The sequence below is a fragment of the Apis mellifera genome, linkage group LG7 (assembly GCF_003254395.2).
Source record: "Apis mellifera strain DH4 linkage group LG7, Amel_HAv3.1, whole genome shotgun sequence".
Lineage (NCBI taxonomy): Eukaryota > Metazoa > Arthropoda > Insecta > Hymenoptera > Apidae > Apis > Apis mellifera.
This window is the reverse complement of record NC_037644.1, coordinates 7,694,183-7,715,775: the sequence shown is the minus strand read 5'-3', so window position 1 is coordinate 7,715,775 and position 21,593 is coordinate 7,694,183. Positions and strand designations below refer to the sequence as shown.

General features: G+C 27.5%; 1 protein-coding gene across 10 annotated transcripts in view; it reads right to left on the bottom strand.

The window, feature by feature from the left end:
* Positions 1 to 21,593, bottom strand: part of nAChRa4 (nicotinic acetylcholine receptor alpha4 subunit) — a 264,788-nt gene that overhangs the window by 63,685 nt on the left and 179,510 nt on the right. For all 10 annotated transcript variants that reach the window (XM_016912941.2, XM_006562553.3, XM_016912940.2 and 7 more), the window contains 2 exon segments: positions 7,357 to 7,472; positions 6,033 to 6,201 (listed from right to left, as the gene is read on the bottom strand). In XM_016912941.2, the coding sequence (XP_016768430.1) occupies positions 6,033 to 6,201; positions 7,357 to 7,472 (285 nt within the window).

The window sequence follows — 21,593 nt, the reverse complement described above, 5'->3', positions numbered from 1 at the left end:
AATCACTTTATTTTATCAATAATTTTTCTTGAATTTTTATCAATTAATCACAAAATGAATTGTATTATAATATGAAAACGTATTCGATACGACATAGAAATTTTAATTTCTGGAAGCTTTAAAGAATCAAAAATATAAAATCTGCACTTTTGATCCTTTTTGATGAAAAATACAATATTTTTATTATTATTAATTATTCTTACACCAATTCATTTATCATTACTTTCTAATTCAATTTTTCAATTAAAAATAATATCCACAATCCAACAACAAAGCTTTCCCTCCTCACTTTTCAAAATTACTCTTTAAATCAAAAAAAGTTTCTTCGATACATCTCGCTCACAGATATTCCCTTTCGAAAGAAGAATCAACGAATCAACTGCGACAGCGGATTGATTTCACGAAAAAACGAGGAAGAAAAGAAGAAGAAAGAAAACACGAAAAAGGTGACGCGTGTTCCCCTTCGTGCAAGCTCGAGAAAGGAAGAAGCGTTCGAAGGAAAAGCGTTCCTCTCGCCGAGCACGTCGATAAAAACCGCGCGGTTTTTCCTCCCAAAGAATCCAGATCCGGAGATAAGAGTCTGTCGAAGGGTGAGGATGAAAAAGAGCATCGATGACGGAACCGCGTTCACCGGTTCCTCCTTTCCTCTATTTATTCTGTCGCGTATTCGAGGCCCCCGAGTACAAAGAGGATCGTTGCCTCGAGGGGGCAACGATTTTCGAGGGAGAGAAGGAAAGAGAGCAAAAGGAAAAAGGGAAGGAAAACGGACACGCGGAGAGGCGAAGGCGAGAAATCCTTGGATGGATGAAACGATGAGGCGAGAAGAGGTCGAAGGTGAGAGAGAAAGAGAGAGAGGAGTCGGCGGTGGAAATGAAAAATAGTCCCGAGCCAAAAGTAACTACCGGCTCCTACCTACAGATAAGGGAAAATAACGAGGCCGACAGCCGCGTGGAGGGGAACTAATTCGGCGCATATTTCACACACGTCCGCTTTACGGACGTTAAGTATAGGTAAGCACGACCGTTCCTCGGGATAAAGGAATTAATTGCATTGCCCCTCCGTTCCCCATCCGTCTTTTTCCTTTCAACCATCGTCGACTTTTTGCCCTCAGGGCGCCCTCTCCTCTCCCTTTCGTGGCTCGCACGGATCTTTGGTTACCTAACTGTCCATTGGTGGGCGCGTGACTGGCATCTGACAACTTTTCGCTCGATATTTTTCCATGTCTGTGTTTACGCGCGGTGGTTTCGATGCCTCCCGTTTCCGGGAGAAACCAGAGACCTTGTTTCTGCGCGTTGCGTTAAATAAACACACACGCCGCGTGTTTGCTTAGGTGACCCTCGACGTTGATCAAATTTTTTTTTTTTTTGTTGAAAATAAAGGATTTTGGGACGGGATTTTTTATTTTTTATTTTTTTTTTTTTTACGGTTGTTAATCTCAGGAGAAAGAGTTTGTAGTTTTTAAAATATTAAATTTCGACTGGAAATTTTCCCCGAGTAACGAGTAAAGAGATTCTGAATATTTTTGTGAAAATTGTGTTGAAATGTGTTATGGTGTATATATATTAATTTAGAATACAAATTTCGTGGAAAGTAACAATTTATGTTTATTAACTTTTCATTGAAAAGATAAAAATGTATTCAAATTAAAAGAATTTTTCTTTCTTTTCTTCTTTGAGTGTTTCATTTAAATCGAAAGTTATATATAAATGTTTCGAAATCATGAGTAATCCATATTCATAATCATTGTTGTTCTTATGGAGGGAAATATAAATATTTTATATATTATGACAGAACGTTTGTATGAACATTCGTGTAGTAGTACAATGGATATTCATAAGGAAGATTCTATTGTAAACATTTTTTTACCAAGCAAAATATTAAAATAATTTTAAATGATAATAAAGAAATATTTATGAGCCAGTTAGTGCTAGTTTCAAAAGATAAATTAATGTGTGATTCTAAATATTATGCTATTCTTCTATTATTTTTATATATATATATGATGTGTATAAAATATTTAAGTATATATAATATATTTAAGTATATATATAAAATATTTTATATAAAATATTTATGAGCCAATTAGTGCTAGTTTCAAAAGATAAATTAATGTGTAATTCTAAATACTATGCTATCCTTATATTATTTTTATATACATGATGTATATAAAGTATTTAAATATATATAATATATTTAAGTATATATATAAAATATTTTATATAAAATATTTATGAACCAGTTAGTGCTAGTTTCAAAAGATAAATTAATGTGTAATTCTAAATACTATGCTATCCTTCTATTATTTTTATATATATGATGTATATAAAGTATTTAAGTATATATAATATATTTAAGTATATATATAAAATATTTTATATAAAATATTTATGAACCAGTTAGTGCTAGTTTCAAAAGATAAATTAATGTGTAATTCTAAATACTATGTTATCCTTCTATTATTTTTATATATATACATGATGTATATAAAATATTTAAGTATATATATATAAATATTTATGAGTCAGTTAGTGCTAATTTCAAAAGATTAATATGTAATTCTAAATATTTCTATTATTTTTATATGATGTATATAAAGATTTAACAGAATTTGTTTAATAGAAATTTTTATTCAATAGAAATCGTTATTACCCAAGCTCCGAGAAATTCCTGTATTTATATCAGAGTTCAATTTCACCATGTGCTGTAGTCTAAAGTTAAGAGTAAAAAAAAAAAAAAAAAAAAAAAGGAAAAAATAGAAGAAAAAAAAAAAGCGATGTTCCTGTATGCTTACTCAAAGAGAGAATTTGCACATTCATGTCGCCGGCATCACTTTGAACCTCTTTGAAATCATATTATCTGTAACCAGAAAGTCTTTGATCGTTCCACTAATAGCGAAAGTAATTGAACCGGCTTTATAGAGTATTAATACATTCGTGAGGAATATTTTTGAAGGATTCAAGAGATCAAAATAAATATAAAAGTCGACAGAAAAGAATTTTTAATTGATCAAGCTTATTTATCAAGTTATAAACGATTCAAACTTTAATATAAAACGAGAAGTGAAGAGAGAATGGGAGACAAGATCTAATGATTATTATCAAATATAAATTGATGAATCATGAAATCATTTTGTAATTCTTAAAAAAATTTAAAAATTAAGATGCTATCCAAATTTTTATTTCGTTGTACAAGACAGATGCTTAAAAGGTTTCGTCAATAATAATTCCTTCGAAGAGATTGAGATGGCGCTGTGACGAAGATTGAGCTGTCTTCCTTTATCCAATGCAAATGAAATTTTCCTATCAACTTTTGAATTTTGTTTTATCCTATAAAATCGAATTTTCGAAAGTAATTTTCACGAAACATATCAACAGAAATTGTGATGAAGGAAAAACGCTTTTTAAAACGCTCGCCACATAAAAATCGAATTATTTTAAAGGAAGTCGTCTGTCAACGTTTAAATTAAAACAAAAACTACCGCAAATATCGTATATTGCGGATCCATTCGAAACACATGCAGATCAACACCACGACAGGATTCGGTTCAATAAAACTTGCATTCCACGAAAATGCAGTTCTGCCAGTGAAACTTTTAGCTGGATGATTAACGACCGCCATAAATTCAAAGTTTCTCCATCGGGGGATTTATATTCGTTTGCACTGGTTCACTCTCTCCCCGCAGAGAACGCGAAAAAAAACTTAGGAAACAAGCAATTACTGTCTTTCCCTTGATTCGTCGTTGAATACGTTTCGTTCTATCAAACCTAACCTAACTTAACCTAACTTTACGATAGAACCGTGCCTTGGCGAATATCCTTTCACGAATGATTCTCCAAGTGTTTCATTCTACGAGACTTTTCTACCAAAGATTGAAGGGCTGACGGATATTGATTTTCGCTTTGCAAGAGCAAGAAACGGTTGTAAAATGGCGAAAAATATACAACGGGATGCAAAATGGCTGCGCACACCAAATGACGAATCTTCTGCTTTCCAAAAGAAAAATCGAATAATTCCTTTTTTTTTTTTTTTTTGAAAAATTTGTTAATAGCTATTTTGATAAATTTCAAATAATTCAAGTAATTTTCTATGTCTTCACTTGAGTAAATACAACAAATATATAGGAATTGAAAAGAATGGAATCTCAAGATCATATTCCGTACAGCGATATATCAAATATTGCGAGATAGACAAGAATATGAAATGGAAATATCACGCTGATACCTTTGGTAAATAGATGTGAATTGCGAATATATCGATACAAATTCCTTTTAAAATTTATTTACGAAAATTCGAAACGTTAAAATTTGCAGTTGATCGTTTCTACATTGAAAAAAATAATTACAAATAAAACATCCATTATTCGAGGATGTATTTAAATTATTATCTTATAACAATTGTTTAAATATTTTTTCCAATATATTTTCTTTTATTATGCAAGTATTCTTTCATCTAATAAACATTCATATTTTGAAAATTGTTCATTTTTTTTCTTCGTGATGGATCGATGAATGTACCTTTTATCGATAGATTATTAAAAAAAACGCATATCCATAATTTCTCTCATAATTAGTTCGGATGATCGACGAATTTCTATTGTAATATTGTGAACGACGATCATTAATGGTCTTTTGATTGATATTAAGTAGGCATGGAGATATCTTCGAATATTTGTGTTTTAATTAACGATCGATACTTTAATGCAGCTTTCCTTGTTGTTTGTCAGATTGAAATATTCACCATTGGGAACTGCAAACGATCGTTTTTGATGAAAACTTTCCGCCTGTCAATTTGAAGCCTTGAATTGGGGAAACAGCAATTCTCTATTCGATGGAAGATGAAAAATTGTGCGGTGTTTCGTGATCGGGATTAAAATTCTAAAGGTTTATAAATTCATGAAAATTATTTATTAGATTTCGTATATTTATGTCTCTCAGTTAATCGTTAAGAGATGATTGAAGATACATAAAATTTTTTCATTCACGGCTTTATTTTAAATTTGAATTTTCAATTTTTCAAATTGGCCATCTTTTGATTAGAATAAATTATCTATAAAAATAATTCTATTCTAGAAAAATAGGCAAAAAGATGTGGAATAAAATTTTTCTTATTTGAAAATTAATTAATTTTCGAAAAAATTGAATTTAAAAATTCATCTTTGACTTTCACTTTCACTTTCAATTCCAGTGGAAGAGATATTGAAATGTAAATAAAAAATTTTTATTCTTTCTTTGAGATTTATTTTTTCACGAGGAATCATTTTTTGTTCGATTAGATTATACAAATAATTAGACATTTTGCATTATAACACACATTCATTTTTCTCTCCATCATTCCTCCATTTCAAAATATCAAAAAATTCCCTTTCAACCTGTACATTTTAGTAATGAAAATTCTTCTCTCTCTTCATTATATACATTCCTTGCATTATTTTCAACTATTATTTAAATTTCATTTCCTTTTTTTTTCTTTTTTTTTTTTTTTTTTTTTTTGATCAATTTTTCTCCCCACGAAAATATCAAAAATTTTCGTCGAAATACGTATTTCAGTAATGAGAATTCTTTTCCCCTCTTTATACACATTTTTCACGTTGTTCTCAACTATTCAAACAACCCCACTGTTTCTTCAGTTATTTTTCATTCCCGTTCGTGCTTTCCATTTTAATACTTTTTCACATGCACGCGCAAAAAGATTTAGCAGAATATTTATCGTCAGACGACAACGTTTTCAAGTTTCTCACGTGCACAAACGATTAAACATTTTGTACAGGAACGATGGATACGTTATTCAAAATTTTTAATAAATACTTTTTAACCTGTTCGACATACATTCCATATTTACGAATTTACATATAACATTTTATATATTTGTTATATTAAGATATGGAAGAAATTCTGCCGTTAAAATGGCAAGGAACACGGAGAGAGTAGTTTAAGGGTTCGAATCAAAATATGTAATAAAAATGTTTTTTTGAAATTCTCGTGATTTGAACTCGCTCGTTCGACATTAAATTTTCGTGAAAATATCGCACTTACCTTTTCCCCGCTGTCGCTAGGTAGATAAAACGTCAGTACCGTAAGAAAGGAAATTCCCATACACGGAATAATTATGTTCACAGTGTAGAAAAGTGTTTTTCTTCGCATTGTTATATTAAATGTAATATCCAGGTACGGCTCGTCGCAGCAGGTGTAAAATTTTTCGTTTCTGCAGACAAAAAAAAGAAATGAGAAATTTACAAATTAAATATATATATATATATATAACCTAACCTAACCTAACCTAACCTAACCTAACATATATATAATCTAATAATATATATATATAACCTAACTTAACCTAACCTAACCTAACCTAACCTAACATATATATATAACCTAATAATATATATATATATAACCTAACCTAACCTAACATATATATATATAACCTAATAATATATATATATAACCTAACCTAACCTAACTTAAGCTAACATATATATATATATATACGAATTATTTAAATTTTAAAGTATAAATTATTTTTATTATTCATAGATTCTTCGTATTTATCGTTTTCTTGTAAATTGAAGAAAATCCGTCGAAAATATTGTTTTCGCAAAAAAAAAAAAAAAAAAGAAGTAGTCAGACGAACTTTATATTGAAAATTTTTCATTAACGCTTCTCTAACAGACGGCGATTTTTTTTTTCTTTTTTTTACAGCGAAATTCCGTCAAACGACATGCAAGATGTCCATTCCCTCGTCCATTCACTCGATCGATTGAAATTCCGGTTGCAATTTAAACGCGTCTGACCATTCCTCCGACTGTCTGACCATAGCAACGATATTCCACTTACGTGACGACGTTCGTTTAAATATCTAACAGAAACCTATTCGACCGAATGTCGCGTCATCCTTCGAGAGAGAAAAAGGAAAAAAACTGGCAAAAATATCAGACATTTGAATTTTCCTTGGAGTTCAGACACGTTTAATTGCTTGCGACAACGCTTGCCTGTCCGACCGTGATAAAGAACATTTAATAAACTTTTCGTAAAAATTTCAGCATTCGAATTTTTACAACTTTTTTTTTTTTATCTTTTCTTATCGTTACTATAGAATTATTTTTAGTATTAGGCATACTATTTAGGCTCATTTACGAAATTTCGTTAAAATTTTTCATCGAAATTAGGGGAATGTTCTCGTGAAAGATGTGAATATTTTCGTAACTGATTTCAAATTAGTGTTTAAAGATTCGATTAACTCGAAGCAAGTGGATATTATTTTTATTTTATACGCAATAAAAGTTGAAATATCGTGGAATAATCGAGTTAAAAAATATATATTTGGAAAATTGTTATTTATGAAATGTAACATGCTCACCGTACTGCAGGTACTTCTAAAATATCCCATTCTACCGACATGTAGAATTCGGAGAGGTCGACTCCGACATCCACCACATTGCTTCCCGATTTCTCGTCCATATGCCTTAGATCGACCTGCTCGAAACAAAAGAGTCGTCCGCATTAGCATCTTTCTCGCAAAGATTTTTTTCTAAATTATTAATTTTCATGCCCACGTAGTTTACTTTTTAACAGACGAACCTGCAGCCTGGACGACAACACTCTTTTCTTATTTTTTGATCGTTGGTGGATGGATTAATTAGGTAGTTCGATCGATCGAAAGATTGAAAAGGATTAAAATATTTGAACTTTTTAAAAATAACATTCTTTTTTTATTTTGCACAGTGAGGGTTTAACAAATATTTTTATTCGAAGGGAAGTTTATTTGTTTCAATTCGTCAAATACATATTTATAATTTTTATTATATATTTATTTTCCAATGAAATATTTCTTTTATCATATTTCACATTTTCATGGTATCAAAAATATTAAATTAAATATAACAATAATCTATTTCATTAATATTTAAATAACAGATGCAACAATAAACAAATACTTTTTTGTAGTCACTATATATTCCTTTTCATGTATTAAAATAATAAATGTAAGAAAATATGAAAACAAATTTTTCTAATTTTTCTAATGAAAGGATTATAAAATATTTTCTCATTAAACAATTAACTCTATCGTATTGTCAAAAATCAATTTCTAGGGTATCAACTTTTTTCATCGATTTTCTATAATTAATTGCAAAAAAAATTTTTAAAAGCGACAAATGGATTGATTAAAAGACAAAGACACGGAAGCCAGCTTTCAAAATTCGGGTAAAATTCTTGGTGTCGAATTAAGCCACCATTAAAAGGTGTCTCCTTGGCTGCAAGTTAGTTGTTACGGGCTAAATACGAACAATAAATTCCGAAATGAAAGTTAAAGTGCATGTCTCGTGATGCACTTAGTGTTCGCAAAAGCGCAACGGGAGCAAAACACTAATAAATAGTCTGGATGAAAATGGACCGCTCAATCGTGAAGGCCCAAGAAAGAATCTATATAATAATCAACTATCAGCAGAACGTCCTCATTAACTATGCCTTCGCTTTCAACTATTATGTGCAGCATGACGAACAAACAAATTCGACACTGAAAAAATCAAACTAATCGCTAAGCAGAGTTCCTATAATTTGTCGTTGTCGGAGAAACGAATATTATTATTTTTTTATTTTCATTTTTCTTTCTTTTTTTTTTTTTTTAAGACTAAATCCTAAATGACTTTATTTATTTCATTTTTCAATCGAGATTTGTATCGCGTATACACTTGAACGAACCGAGTTTACGCGGTAAAATTAAGCTAAAAATGTATCGATGACTAGATGGATGTCATTTATTACATGATTTCTCAGCGTTCGATTTGATCTCTTTTGCGAGAGCTTTTTTTTTTTTTTTTTTTTTCTCTCTAAGCGATTTCAAGCGAATGCTTCGAATTTAAAGCGGTAAACTTGGATGCACAATACCGTGCAAAATTATTGCTGTTTATTTTTGTCGACGTTTGAACGAGAAACAAGTAGATACGAGAGTGGTAAGAAATATCGTAACAATAGTTCGTTTCATACGCAAGAAACAATAATGCAAGATGCAATTATCATTAAGGAGGAATATTTACATTTTCTTAGTCGCTTAAATTGGTGCAAAATTAATCAAATAATAATTTAATTTAATTTAAAAGTGCGAATTATCGTTCATTTGTCATTGAAATAACTAGTGGATTAAATCAATGTAGTGGATACAAGAGTTTATCGTGAATAATTCAAGATTCCAAAACATTCAGTGCATCATTCAAAAAAAAAAAAAAGTATTTTACAATTATTATTTTACAAATATTGTCATTTTTGTTTTTTTCAAATGGAATGACATATATCTTTTTATCGATTATGTTTTTGCACGGTATTGTTGTTCGCTAACTGTTTAATTCCTTCAACGTTGCACATTCAGAAACATATTTGTATGCACGTAAACGGTGCACACAAGCAAAACTTCATACATACAAAAGTATCGACAGAGAAATCTTAAGCAACGATAATACACAAGAACGTCGCACAACTAGCGCAATATATAATATTAATAATTTGTATGCAATTGCTTGGCTATCGGCGTTCAATAATTAAATATAAACGAAGCGGTGTGCTTCATTTCGAAACTAGAGGGAAATTCGGATGGTGTATGATACATGTAAATAGAATTTTAAAAAGAATATTTCGAAACAAATGTAAATTTTCGTAACGATACGTATTTAATCATGTCAAATATGTATCCATAATATACAGAGTTACCGACTGATGGTACAAAGGAATGGATCTATATATAAAAATAAGTCAAAAAGAAAAAAATAACGGGGCTTCGTTTCCGAGTAAATCGATATTGAAGATTATTCGTTATATTTGACTTTTATATTATAAAAAAGGTTTTTATTGCGTTTGTATTCATGAATGCCATGAATATTATCAAAGTCAAACTTTCATTTGTCATTCTGTCGATATGACAGATCGACATGGATCTTAAATACATTTAAGTACATCTAAGTAAATCATTAAGTACATTTAATAATACATCTAAAATCTCTATAATATATCTTTATTATACATAAAATATTATTAATTCTATCTTTTCGATTTATTTCGCGTATAGAATCATTTCTTTTCAACTTGTACCATCAGTTTACTAACATTCTATGTTCTTCTATGCAAAAAGTTTTTGCTAAATATTTCAGGACGCATGCGAAAACGCATAATTTCCTAAATAATTTTTATTTTTCTGTTAAAATTTATATCGAAATTTAAAAAAACTAAATTATGAGACACGAATTAATTGTTTTTTAGTGGCAAAATTGAAATTAATGCTTTACTTTAATAATTAATGATGTATTTGATATTTATTTTTATTTTATTATTTTTGTAAAAAGAATTTAACAATAAATTCTACAACAATAGTCATTTATTTAATATATATTCATATTTAATTAATTCTCATTACGTATAAAAAGAATAGTATTTTATTAAGAAAGAAATTATATTAAAAAAAAAAAAAATACACTTTAAAATAAAGGTATTTTTATCGAAATTAAATTTCCATCCAATTTATCGACAGTTTTTGTTCAATTATTTAAAAGATATAATTTGAGCGAAATTACGTTAGCAGTAATTAAATTGATATCTGTTAATTTATAATTTGGTTAATCTTAATTTATTTCGCTAGAGAGTTTAAAAAAAAACTTATTTTGAAATCATTTTTTTAAAATTCAAATTATTAAACATTTTATTATTTTTAAATTTATTTTTCATTTTTATTACTTTATTATTTCTTTGATATATAAAATATATATATATGTTTATGTATATGTATTTTTGTCAAATATTACTTACAAATTACATTTATCAATTACAAAAATCTTCCTATATTACTTTACAAAAAAATTCATTTTAACTTGAAATTTCTTTTAACAAATATTTTTTTAATAAAATTACAAACGATACTTTCGACAACATATTTCAAAATTATTGAAAAAAGTAGAATTTCTAAATAATAACTAAGGAAAATTTTTATGTGAATATATGTTTATAATGCTTTGTTAAAAACTCTTTTAAAAATTCTTTTTTTCTTTGTTAGTTTGAATAAATTATACAAAATTTGCGACAATATAGAAAAATATACAATACATCTCACGAATGATGATTGGAATGAAAAAATAAATTGAATACAATTTTTCATGAGATTTCGAGTAAATCAAATCATTTTTCAAAAATTTTCAAGTACAAATGAAATTATCTATTTGTCAATTTTGACGTATAGTTACTTATCAAATTTGACATACGAATCAATCATCAACACGAAAATATATTAATAATATAAAATTTTGTTAAAATTAGAAAATTGAAAGTTTGAAAAACTCGAAAGCACAAAAAGTAAAGCTTCAACAGACAAATAAATTTTGTTTTATATTTTTTGTTTATTTTCACACGTAGAGCAACTCCGATATCGATCCCTATCCAATCAGCTAAATTAATTAATTTTACTTCCATTTGAAAAACTTTCAAATTCGAATTTTTTCAAATAAAAAAATTTTATACTTTCGACTTATTTTTCCACGAGATATAGAGATCTCTTCCTCCATGATCGTGCCGTCATCCGTCTGAGTCATTCTGTGTATCTATCTATCGACGAATTCTTGGATTTCTGTTCAATCGTGATGTATACGAAGAATGGATTCGCATCAGCAGCGCGGAAGCGAAGTCCAGAAAGTCTCGCATCGAATCGATATTGGAGATGAAACGGTAAAAATATTCGGAATATATTCTTTTCACAGATTTTCCGCTAAGATTCGAAAAGCACTTTCATCTTGGGTGAAAGCACTTGGAGCCCGACAACTTTGCCAAATGTCTTTTTTCGATGCCTGCAAATCTTATCGATTGTTTCGTACCAATATTCCTTCCAATATTTCTCCCTCTGTTCTTCTCTTCTTTTCGCACGAAACGTTCCATTTCAATCTCGCCATATAATTTTTAAAATTGTTGCTTGCAAAGAAATGATTTAATGACGATGAGTTACTTTAGATGAAACGATATGGCGTCCCTTCTGAGGAATTGTAATAATTTAGTAGAGGTAGTTGAAATGAAAATTATCAATATATAAATAATATTAAGTATAAAATTTTATTTCATGCTTTGTATGTGAAAATTAATAATCATTACTGTATATTTAGTTAATTAGATATCCAGTTAGTTGAATGAAGTAAAATGTTTTTCTGGAATAAAATTCTCTCATAATTTGAATATTAATTGCTTTTGTTTTTTAAAATTTGTTAAAACGATTTATTGAAATTTATGGAAGAGTTATACCATTTATATTAAATCATTTTCATGAAATATAGAACAAAAGATTTATATATTTAAAGATTTAAAAATTTTTGAATAATTTGAAGATATTTTTTTTAACTTTTCATTTGTATTTAGATCTATAAAAAATTTATAAAGTTGATAATTATTTTTCTACAACAACTTGTTGCAATTACTTGATACGTTAGTAAATTATTATTCTATTTATATATTTCCTAATTTCATTAATTTTTGATCACCTGTTGAGCTATATTTTAGCATCTTCCATAATATAAATTAAATTATTTGATCATATTATAAAATTTTCATCAAATATTTCGAAAAAACGTTATTATAATAATTTAATAACAGGTAATAAAGTCTTAAATTTCATTTTAAACAATATATATTTTTTATACTTTAATTATTTTTAATTTCCAATTAAAAAATTAATTAATTATCCGATAACTGAGAGGAGGGCAGACACGATAATCATTGTATAAACTACAATATAAATTTTTTAACATTAAATGCCAATGACGATAATTTTGTCGACGTACGTAATTTACATTAAAATTCAAAATTAAAAATAAAATACATCGTTACTGCCTTTGTATAAAAATACATCGATATTTTTGTTTCATTTATACTTTGCAAATTTCAAATAATGACAAGTAATCATTCATTCGCGATAAATTTACTCGATGAATATTTTCAATATTAACCAATTCAAAAATATATTACTCCACGTTTTCATTTCCTTTTTTATCTAAATCCCAAATTGATCTTCTTTGGATTATTTACAGTTCAATTCTACAAACATCTTGTAGGATTCTCGTTTAAAATTTTCCCTATAATAGAACATCGAGTATCATAATTGCTGCCAACTTGCCCAAGGGTCAAGTCTTTATCTTCTTTTTTGACGGTCATAACGAGTGCTCGCTTAACCTGCACCTTTAAGCTGCCTTTTCCTCTCCCTCATTTACATTCTTTCAATCTAATCGATCGCTTATTTATCTATTTTAATTTTCCTGCCAATTTCTTTTTTTAGTTATTTGCTCGAAGATAATTCGTCTTTAAAATTCGTTCAATATTCTTTCGCGGATGTTTCTTTGGAGGATGAATGCATTTTCTAACAACGGTCTAATATCGTAATTATATCTCTATCTAAGCTATTTTAATTCTTTTTCTGCTACAATTAAAATTAATTAATAATAAAATAAATTTTTTAAGGGAAGAGTTCGTTGTTGACAGCCCAAATTTATCGATTAAGGCTTTAAAATAATCAAAAACAATATGGATAATAAATAATATATTATGTATTTATCCATGATGAATAATAGCGAATTTAGTTTCTCATAGTAATTCAAATTTAAATGATGATATATTCACGTATTTTTATAAATATTAATTAATTATTTTTTTACTTGTTTTAAGCGAAAATAAATTTTAATAATTTTTAATAATATTTATATTAAGATACAATTCTTCTGATCAGATTCTTTTTTTAATGTACATTAAAATATTTTGAAATGCACAGAATATGGAAAATAAAAAAAAAAAGATGATTATCAGATTGGAAACTGTTTTTTTTTTTTTTTTTTTTTCGTACATCGTGAAAGCAGGAATGATCGATGTTGCCAAACGATTATAAATGCTGACAGAAGGAATACGGCGCATAAATCATTTCGACTGAAATTTCGACGTTCGTCTTCATTTTATGATGAATAAGAAAATTTTTGTATGACGTGAAAATTGTGCTTCTGAGAAAAATTAATGGAATAAGATGATAAGCTTGAATAGAAATAAATATAAGTTGCAGCGGAGTTGTTAAATTATGTGTTGTAACTTTTTGGATTTTTCAATTTTTCTTTTCTCGAAATGAAAAGTGATAAGAAACAATTAATCAAAAATTAATAAGATAAAATTTTCATTGTGATTATAAATATAGTATAAAAGTTTATACAAATAAATAAAGTTAAAAGTATTAAATAATTTTCTCAGAAAAAAAGAAGAAAAAAAGAAAAATTAAAAAATATTCAATTTATTAAATATTTATTAAATAGATTATTTACATAAATATTTGATATATAAAAGTTTAAGAAAGCAAAATAGACTATATTTTGTATAAATAAATAATAGAAAAACATAAATATAAAACATTGATAAAAATTGAATAAATTATAATTTTAAGGATTAAAATATAATAAAATATTAATGAAAATACTTATAATACTTTAAAATAATGCCACTTGAAATCGATATTAACTTCAATATTAATTCTGATCATTCTATTAAAATTTATTTCTATTCAATGTTAATTACAAACTTTATATAAACAAATATATGCATTGGAAATAATTTTATCGATATTTTAATCTCCATTATAATTTTATCACAATTGTAAATTTTACTTTTACACCGTTTACAATTACCAAATTGACCAACATATTGCAAATACCTATTCGTTAAATTTAAATTTCCACCAAATTTAAATATCCCGATATTTATTATCTCCGAATATCTCCTTCCCGCCAATTCGAGAATTTCGATTCTCATCGAAATAAAATAGCCGAATATCGCCGATTCCTCGTAATGGGGAATAAAACGCTTACGGATTATCATTTTCGGTTCATTGCCGATAGCGAGGTTTTTCGACGAGTAGCCAACGTAACGAGTTTCGCGAAAATTATCCATTATCACCGCTTTGTCGCTATCATTAGGAGAAAATTGCGATCTCTCGTCCAAGTTTGGATCCCGGGTGCAATCTCTGCCGGCCATGGCCGGCACACTGCACAATCGCCTGTTAAATGGAACATGCGACCGCCCCGGTGAATATTTCACTTTCACTCCGTTCGAGGAGTTCAAATACGTTTCTCTCGAGCATCAGGCGAATTACCGTGAATTTCCATCCTTCTCTGTCGTTCCCCCACTCTCGTTCCATCCAGCTCGATCGTCCGTTCCGTTTTCAGTGCGGCGTGGCGCGGCGTCCGCGTATTTACAGTGTTGTTCGCATTGATGTTAAACAGGGTATGGATTGCGCGAAATCGTACGGCCAATAATGAATCGATTGTTCCAAACGTGATATCGTGGAATTAAACGTTTGTGCTTGTTCAACAATACCGCGCGATATCCGAATGTTTAAATGCAGAGACATTTGCCATAGATAGGCAACGAGTTCTCGTGTTGATGGGAAGATTGGATCAAGTTGAATCCCAAATATCGGGATTAGTTTAAATTCTTATTTCAATTTTTGAAATAATTCGAGTGAAATTTTTGTTGAATTTTTGTTTGAATTTTTATTTTGCGTTACGTTTGCTGTACATATCTTAACCTTTTGTCTTGGTATTCTTTTAATTCTTAAGGATATTTTAGGTTAAGTTCGCTATGTTATCTTAACGTAGTTTTAGTTATTCTTTTAATTTCTTTTAAATATATATTCATATTTATATTTATAGATATTTTCGTATCGTCAAAATGAATGAGATCATTGAAAAATAAAATGTAATCTATTTTTGTTTCAAATAAATATCTTATTATGTTTCTTAATAATAGGATTCAAAGGAAAGAATAAGATTGAATGAATAATAAAGAATTAAATACATTATATATATTTTTATATTTACTTTATACCTTTCTTTGTCTAAACATTACAAAAATATTTGAAATAATTAGTGCAAATTGTATAAAAAATATTTCAAATAATTTTAATACATCTTAAAAAATTATTATTTCAATTAATAATTTTATAATTATATTGCAAATAAATATTTTCCATAGATGTATTTTATCATTATGAGTAAAAGTGAATTTTTAAATGAATGAATTTCCTTTTAATTAAATTTGTTTTTAATGGTTCGAATCATACTGATATTTAATTTTTTTTATTAATCGTTTTCAATATTTGAAAAATTTCCTAAAATGTAATTAAATTTAGAGGTATTCGTTTTATATTATATATATATAAGTTTTCTTTGCACTTATTATAAATTCAATTTTTGTCAAGTGCAGTATTGCATGCATTAACACAAGTTTTTCAACGTGGATGAGTCATTTTTTATTCTTTAAAAATTCCAACAATTTAATTTAGATATTTATTTAAATTAACCACGTTTTATTAAAATGAATAAGATAAATAATTAAAGATAAAAAAAACCTTAAAATTACATTTTTTTATTTTTATCCCATTGATAAACATATTTTGAATATTCATTATCAATTTATTTTCCTTTCATTTACAAATCCTTCGATAAATATGAAAATTAAAATTAACTTTGCATCTAATGAGAGGCAATATTTACATTTCATTCGTGAAATTTAATTCATGAGAAACAAAATAATAGCATACGTGTCATTTCAACCTGAAAATATATAATATATAAATATATACGTATATTTATTGGTATTTGCAACAATAAAGCTAGTTTATATTTTATTCATGCTTGTTATGTTCCTATCGATAAATTAATAATGAGATAATTTAATCGTGAACAAAATTCATTTGTTTTAATAATTTATAATTAAAATTTAAATTTATTAATTGTAATACTTAGTACTTTTTAATTATGAATATTCATATTAATTATAATTCTCTTCTAATAACAAATTCTTCTCGTTAAAAATTATTAATAAATATATATATACACATATATAAAAACACAAATTATTTTAATATTTCCTTTCATATTTTTTAAATTATCCTATAAATTATAAAAATTCTTTTTTTTTTCAAATAAAAATAAAAGATAGTAGTTAAAATATTGTCAAAGCATCTTTTATATTAATAACATATAAATTATATTTTATATAAAAAAAGAATGATTGATTAAAGTATTGTAAAAAAGAATATTAAAATATAGAATTTATTAACAAATATTTTAAAAATATTTCATATAATTTTTAAAATAAATCAATTTTTTCTTGTTTTTGCTTCAAATTGTTTTAAGCAATCAAATGAAACAAATAATTGTTATAAAGAAACAAATAAAAGTTATATTCATTTAGGAATATTTCAAAATAAACTTTTATTTTAAATATCAATTTGTAGAATATATTTTTACTTAATAGAAAATTGAATATTTCTGTTCAATCAACTATTATTAATCGATATGTTCGTTGTATTGTAAATTTTTTATTCAATGAAACTTCGTTAATAAATTCTTTACTTTCCAAGAGGTTCTATCGATTCCTTAAAATAAGACGAAAATCAAATAAAGAAATTGTAATTATCGAAGAAATTATAAAGATAAAACTACTATAATACAAAATAATTACATAACATTATAATTTATAAATAATATAAAAATTTTTCAATAAATTAATTTTTCGTTTTTTAAAAATACTAATAGAATCAACAATTAAAATCAATTTATTAAAAAAATCTTAAAACCTTATATAAAGAAATTTTATTTTACAATTTCTATTTATTTTCATTATAATAAAATACTCTTCGATTAATTATTTATTTACATCTAATTAAAAACTAACCTTTAATTAATCGTTCATTTATCTTCAAACACATCTTTCTCAAAAACTATGCATCCAATTCAATTTTCTTATCCCAATTTTCAATCATAAAATCTTCCTTTACACCATCAATCAAACAATCACATTTTAATAGTAGAACTTAAAACACAACAATTCTTCAACATTTCTTCAACACCTTAATCTCAACCAAAAAATTAATCGATCATACTTTTTCTCTTTCTTTTTTCCTCCTCATCAATTATCGTAACAGAGTTAAAAATGCAGAACGATTCAGCTTCAACGGAGGGACCTGTACAGAGATAATTTGTCCAGGTTCCGGTGCCAAAACCCTATAGGAAACCGCAAAAGTTGGCAGACTTTCGCGCAAGATTCACATCGGTGTGAATTTTGCCTCGCAAGTCAAACCGAAATTAATCGCGTTCCTTTCTGCCAGGAACCGCAGACGTATGCACGTCCGTAGTGAACGTAACAAGCCTCCTGAGACCACTCAACAGGTATATACTGCTTTATGAGCCACATCACAGGCTTTTGGTTGAATGACGTCGTGTAAATAACATACAGAGGCTAGACATTCCATATTTAACGCTTACGTATCAGTGTTATAATTTCCCGGATAGATGAAACACTGCAAATAAATGAGATTACACGTTCATTTTCGATTTCACGAATAATTAAATCGACTTCGCGTCGCGCGACTCGTTTTACGCATGTAAGGTTAGGTTACTTTTCAAAATAATGCAAATACGAGCGTTCATTTCATCTAGTAATTTAACACTGATGTGGAATTTTGTGAATGAAAAAGAAAAAAAAAAATTGGAAATTTGGAATTCGAGATGAATGAAAATTTAAATCAAATGTAAATCTCTTATAAAATTGTATAATTTTTTGAAAAATATTTTTTACCATCATTTATCATCATTTTTAGTATGTAATTAATTCAACTTCCATTTAATTAATCCTTTATATTGATTTGTTCTATGATTACACGTGATAAAGTTACCTATTTGCTTTCAAAATATTGTAATTAATATCAAGGGGGATATTCTGTGTGTTAATATTACAAAGAAACGAAGATTGAAATTTAATTTTATTTTACTTTAATATGTTTTAAGAATTTGAATATTATGGAATATATAGTCAATATATTTTTAGAGAGCATAAAACATTATACATTTCCACATATATATATATATTCGTACAATTTTATAAGTATGCTATAATAAAAAGCAGTTTAAATTTTGAATAAAAAAAAAATATTTAATTCAAGTTTCATTTTCTATCTCAATTATTTTATTTACGTGTATCTAGAAAATCCCTAGAAAAAAAATTATTTATATCTATATTCAAATCCGTTTATAACGAGCTTCGAACGATATCGAATTTTCGAATTCAATTTTAGAAACAATTCCAAATTTGTTGATATATTATCAAAAAAAAAAAAAACATCAAAGCGAACAGTATTTTAAAAATAAGACGCTTTTATTTTACATTAAATAAATATTTAAATTATTAGAAAATTATTTAGAAATGAATTTGATACTCTCTTTTTTTTTTTAATTCAATAATTAAAATCAATTTTAAATTTGCTTCTATTACTGTTCTAACTCCAAATGATCAAATTTATATTTTTCTTGTGAAAAATGTTTTAGTAAAATATAATCTCACCTTGTAACAAAGAAAGAATGTATAGAATATAGAATATAGAACAACTAATCTTTCATTATTTGGTTCTTCTTTTATTTCCAATAAAAACAAGATTACACTTTGAATACATTGGAAAGAAATGAAACAATTCAAATTCGTTTCAACGAAAATTCTGAAAATGAGAGTGTTACAGAATTACCTACGTATACGTCATAAAAAATGATAAAAGTAGCTTTACATTACGCACCACTTTTTCCACCTCATTATCTATTTCACAAACTAATTAAACGCAATTTGACGTTTAAAAAATGATAAACGTACCTACATCGAGCTACCGCTCTCCGTGGCGTTTGTCGCCACGATTTAACACGGCGTTCGCCATCTCGTATGGTAAACTAAAACGCAGTGAGACGGATTGAATTAATTAAAAAGGTTCGCGCATGAGAGATTGTTTTCATCGCAGTGAAAATTTTAATGAACTTCAACGACGGTGGTCGGCCGCCGTCATAGAGGCTTAACACGCTAGAAAATAGCGTCAAAGTTGGATTTAAGGCAAACGGTGTGCGCAATTAATCATGCCGCGATTAATCGCCGAAAAAGAAAAAGAGGAACTAAATTCAGAAATGTTCAGAAATTAATCGAGATTGCGCGATTTGATCAAACATTACGTTCATAAAGAAGCGTTTCATCGAACGAACACGCGCTGTTTTTTTTTCTTTTGAAAAATAAAATAAAATATTTTCCTTGAGATTTTCGAAAATTTCTCGAATTGATAATAATAGAATTAATAATAATAGAATTAATTTAGTAAAATAGATAAAATAGATAAAATAGATTAATAATAGAATTAATTTAATCGATTTTCTGAATGAAAATTTCGTTCGAAAAAATTTTATCCTCATCGTTTCTTCTTTCTTATTTTTCCAAAAGAAAAATCGTCTTGTTACTCGGTTTATAAATATAATACGAATTTAATAATTTCGGTTCAAAAAAAATATATATAATGCACAGGGTGTATAAAAAGAGTTTTCGGCGGCGAGGTTTTTCGGACTGCATGCGACTCACGTGGAATCGATTCGGGGCGAACGAGAAAAAAAAAAAGAAAAAACGGAAGAAAGAGATAGAAAGAGGTGAAAAAAAGGAAGGAAAGGCTAGGGCAAACAATTAAACTCCGTATGGAGGCACGTAGAGGGAGAGGGGTAGTGGCTGGCTGCGTGCCTCGAGAAGAGGGAATAAAGGGCGCTATTTTAGAATTTTAAATTCGCTTGCATCACGACGAACGACGAGTCAACTTCCGCCAAGTATTGTTTACGTGTTACGCGTCTGTAAATAAGCAATAAACTTGCTGTCCTTTGTCGCTCGTCGAGCAGAGGAGAAAGAATGCGATAAAACATTTTTCTTTTTCAATAATAATTGCTACTGGTTGGAACTAGTGAAAAAGTTTTACTTCGAGTGGTTAACTTGTTAAAACAAGCTTTCGAATAATATTTATTCGCAGCTTTGTTCTTCGTTATAAATTCTTCGTTTCGAATTATTAATCAATTAAAGTTATTTAACGGTTATTTCGATGCCTCGAATAATAAATTATTCTGAACTAACTAAAATTTTGCTTTATTATTACGTTTATTGAGATCGCTTGAATAATTCAAGAATCTCTTTATTTTAAACTGTCCATTGACGAATCGATTAAACTATTTCAGTAATTTAATTGATTTGTCAATCAAAAGTTTGAATATAAGTGTAAAGAATTTCGTAAATAATTTGAAAGCGTGAATTAAAAAATAATGAGTGAATAATAATCGTTCGAATAATATCTTTAGAGAAATTCATCTAATCTGATTCTGAAATGTAGAGTTATAGAGTTTAATAAATTATACATGGAGCAATTTTTCTATCGATAGGAAATCTCTATGAAAAGATGAAATCGATCTTCAAAATTTCAATATGAATGCTTTTCACACTTTTTGAATACAATTTTAGTTAAAATTTTTGCAATAAACCTCTAAAATCTTTGTAATTTAAAATTTATCATGTGACAAAATTATATTAAAAAAAAAAAGAAAAATCCAATATTGAGGATTGATATTAAATAATATTTCAGTGAAAGAGAAATGGCTTCGCGTAAGAAATCCATTTTTTTAAAATACTTTTAAGTATCTCTATGTATATAATTATCCTTTCATTTTGAGTACATTACTTGAAAGTAAAAAAATGCTTTTAGAA